This window comes from Betta splendens, chromosome 13, assembly GCF_900634795.4.
Source record: "Betta splendens chromosome 13, fBetSpl5.4, whole genome shotgun sequence".
Lineage (NCBI taxonomy): Eukaryota > Metazoa > Chordata > Actinopteri > Anabantiformes > Osphronemidae > Betta > Betta splendens.
Genome location: NC_040893.2, coordinates 19,253,506 through 19,257,566, shown reverse-complemented (window position 1 = coordinate 19,257,566; position 4,061 = coordinate 19,253,506). Strand labels below are relative to the sequence as shown.

The window sequence follows — 4,061 nt, the reverse complement described above, 5'->3', positions numbered from 1 at the left end:
TGTTTGGCGACAGGCTATAGACTGTTTACTTAGTAGAGTACTTAAATCGTTGAAGTAAAGTACATATACACATTTATCAAAATGGATGTCTCCACCACATTTTATCTCTGAACTCTTGATTTCGTCTTTTATTTATTCTTAAATGGAACAATTCTTTACATTTGCAGCACGTATTTATAAAGATGACGTCTAATTTGGGAGGACTTTACATTTATCCATAGACAGTAATAGGTTTTTCAGTGTTCCTACACTGTCGAAAATGTAATTTTTTTTTATAAAGTTGTCAGTGTGTTTGGCGCCACCCTGTGCTCACAGGGGTTATCTGAATAAAACGGCCACGATGAAACTATCCAAAACATATAAATTTGACCAAACTTGTTACTAAAGTAAATTACACGTAAAACTGGTAAAATACATTGCATCGCATAAAAAAGTACCAGTTCATACCCTTTACGATTTATTTTCTAAAATAAAAGCGCGCGGAACCTTTGTTCGACAGATGTTTCTCGGAGGACACTCATTAGCAGCGGACATCAACAGCTACGACAGGGCTGTATTCTGACTGTATATTTTTTGGACAGCTCGGACAGAGGTTTCTGTCGTTTAAAACACAAGTATGTCTATTTTTACGCCAACAAATCAGATACGACTAACAAATGTGGCGGTGGTCAGGATGAAAAAAGGAGGGAAGCGGTTCGAAATCGCCTGCTACAAGAATAAAGTAATGAGTTGGAGATCAGGAGCGTGAGTAACGTAAAGTTTAGATTGTTTACACAGTCTACTTTACTGACAGTTTATAAATGCTTTATAAATGTTACTTTGAATCAACTAGTCCTGATTTAAACCAAAAAATAGTTAGAGGACTCACGTGAAACCCAAACGCTGTTTCCTCCCAGAGAGAAAGACCTGGACGAAGTTCTGCAGACACACTCAGTTTTTGTTAACGTGTCCAAGGGTCAGGTAGCGAAAAAGGACGATTTGACCAAAGCCTTTGAGACAGATGACCTGACGGAAATATGTAAACAGGTGAGAACGTACATTTGTCCTCAGCCACTTCTTTTTACTGCTGCAAATTATTGATCGCTGTTTATTTATGGACAGATTTTGGCCAAAGGAGAGCTCCAAGTGTCGGACAAGGAGCGGCAGACTCAGCTGGAGACCATGTTCAGGGACATTGCAACAATTGTGGCAGAAAAGTGTGTCAACCCTGAGACCAAGCGACCGTACACGGTCAGTCTCATTGAGCGGGCCATGAAGGACATTCACTACTCCATCAAAGCTAATAAGAGCACTAAGCAGCAGGTGAGGTGATGCATGACTGTATCATGATTACACCATAAACACTGCAGATTATAAACGTGTCTGTTGACAATGCTACAGCACTATGTGCTGGAGATACTAAATCACTTTCAGTTTTACCTAATTGCATTGACTGTTGATAGTTTTGTATGTTTCTTCTATCGCCAGGCTCTGGAAGTGATCAGGCAGCTGAAGGAGAGCATGGCAATCCAGAGGGCCCACATGAGGCTCCGCTTGGTGCTGCCAGCCAAAGAGGCCAAGAGGGTGAAGGAGAAGCTGAAACCACTCCTACAGGTCGTGGAGACTGAAGACTTTGATGAGGAGCTGGAAATGGTGAGGAACAGGAAGGCCGTTAAAATCTCTGCAGTGGGAAAATCAGACATTTGCTGAATGCACATTATTACTGTATTTGTTGTCGTTTAGTTTCTACTTTCTCCCTCTGATCAGATTCTTTGCTTTCCTCTTCTCACCTAGGTTTGTCTTGTGGATCCGGGCTGTTTCAGAGAGATCGATGAGCTGATTCGCTGTGAGACTAAAGGCAAAGGCTCTCTGGAGGTTCTCAGTCTGAAGGACGTGGAGGAAGGAGATGAGAAGCTATAGTGAACCAATCTGCCTTCACACTGCACTTTATCTACTCTAACGCTTCAATGCAGAACAGAAACTGCAAACTCAGTAATTCACGCTCCATTAATAACACTGCTGCAGGCCGGGTTGTTTCCACCTGTGTGACTGTGTGCCCCGCATTACTTTAGTCTAGTAATATATGTAGTGTTATAATTAATGGGTTTGCTGTGTAACAAATAATTATTTAACAGTATGTTTTCTTGTATTTTAACGCAAGTTAAATCAGAAATGATAACAGATCTAATAGTATAGTGCTTCAAATAAGAAACAGCATAACATCCTGGACTGAAAAATCTGAAGCTTTCGCATCATAGTAATTTGCCTCGTGAAAAGTAACTCTTGTACAAAGCAAAATAGAGAAACTTAAATAGTATTAAAATGACATGAATAAATTTTTCTCTAATAGTTTTTTATTTTCATTTGGCAATTACAGCAATTTGGGCTGTAGAGAAATTCGGCACGTAGATGAGAAGCGAAAACTACAATGATTTTAAAGGTTTGAGGAAAACGTTAATCGTCACTGGTCATTCATGGTAAAAGATAACCATATTCTTACAGTTCAGGATAATCGGCTTGAAAGTTTCATTCAATTTGTCTTTGAGTTGAAGAACGAAAGTTTTATTTTTTTATTTAGAGTAAATATTGGAAAAAACTGCTGACATTTTGTGTTTTAGGTCAACTTTCACTGTAAAGTTGATGAAACATAAATCATCATGTTCTGTGATCTACATTCACATGAAGCAACTTCCAAACATTGTAAACGACACATACAGAACTAAAATGTTGATTAGAAATAAATGTTGTTAAGCTACTCAAAACACTGGCTACTTTCTTTACACCACACACTATGAAATACTTAACACGACAAAAAGAAAATGCTACAATATATACATATAGTAGTGACGGTAACAGCACAAACTAATATCAGATGTAAACATGTTCACCTTTCTCACCAAACCAAACACGCCGTGTGATAACTCTTCAGAGGTGCAGGATCTGGCGTTATGGTCAGTATCTCTAGTGCATGAACTGGTTTGGTTTCAGTTATGGCAACAGGTCGATACAGTCACAAAAAGTAGAAAATGAAACCTCCAAGTGTAAAAAGTGAAATGACACTAGTGCTTTCTAATGTCAAGGTCAGGCTTAGTCAAACCAGTGTATCACATGAATCAATTCCCTGCTGAATCCCTTCTCGTCAGATAGGCTCTGATCTGCGCTCGTACTGGCTGTGTGTGAACGTAGTCCTGTTGATCCTGCTCAGTGGGTGGTTAGACTGATCTTCTTGAGTCGGGTACGCACCCACTTGAGGCTGCTGTGGCTTCGTGCTGCCGCTGTGACATCTGGTCATGAGGAACACCCCTCCAGCCAGCATCAGTGCGAAGGAGATCCATCCAAGGTACAGTGCAGGTCCCCACGCTCTCCTCAGCAGCACAGTGCCCTCCAGAGGCTGCGTGGTGTGATGGCACGTCCACGCTGTGGGAACGAGCAGCAGGATTCCAGACAAAGCAAAGAGAGCGCCAGCGAACACTTTGACCTGACCACGTGCAGGGAACCACACTGCCCCCACTGCACCGATGACCACAGCAAAGGACCCGGCTCCTATAGCCGCCATGATGAGCGCCCTCCACGTCCGAAAGCTCCCAGAAAGAGACATCAGCAGCTGGTAGAAGGAGCAGTGCAGGCTGCCATCATGGGCCAGGTCCCAGTGATCCCATTCCAGCCACACCCCATCCCAGTAGGCCGGCAGCGTGGCCGTCAGGTTGTTGAGGGTGCCGCTCACCGTCCACAGGGCCAGGCAGCGTGTCAGAATGGCACAGAACCACCCGCAGAGGGCCACAGCGAGGGCGGCGAGCTCCAGCTGCCGCTCCATGACCGCGGTCTGCCTGCGCCTCCTCCGCTGTGCAGGCCCCGGCTCCAAACCAGAAACAGCTGGTAGCGCAGAGCAGAGCAGGGCGCAGAGAACAGCACAGCGCAGAGCAGAGCAGCGGGTGGGGCAGGGTGGGGTGTTATTTCAACACGCGTGCACAGGCGAGAGTGTGTGTGTGTGTGTGTGTGTGTGTGTGTGTGTGTGTGTGTGTGTGTGTGTGTTCTCAAAGCCAAACCGGTTCTTCGTGACGAGAAGAAGGCTCAGCAGGGCT

At 44.0% G+C, this 4,061-nt stretch overlaps 2 protein-coding genes across 2 annotated transcripts; one reads left to right on the top strand and one right to left on the bottom strand.

Moving 5' to 3' along the window:
- The first annotated feature begins 506 nt into the window (after nt 1–506).
- On the top strand, nt 507–2,741 carry sbds (SBDS ribosome maturation factor). Its single transcript, XM_029171317.3, has 5 exons — nt 507–744; nt 897–1,026; nt 1,102–1,302; nt 1,468–1,632; nt 1,774–2,741. The coding sequence occupies exons 1-5, from the start codon at nt 617–619 to the stop codon at nt 1,897–1,899; spliced, it is 750 nt and encodes a 249-aa protein (XP_029027150.1). The 5' UTR covers nt 507–616; the 3' UTR covers nt 1,900–2,741.
- Nucleotides 2,535–3,933, bottom strand: LOC114868030 (claudin-4-like). The gene has a single exon (XM_029171318.3). The coding sequence runs from the start codon at nt 3,791–3,793 to the stop codon at nt 3,119–3,121; it is 675 nt and encodes a 224-aa protein (XP_029027151.1). The 5' UTR covers nt 3,794–3,933; the 3' UTR covers nt 2,535–3,118.
- Between the last annotated feature and the right edge of the window lie 128 nt (nt 3,934–4,061).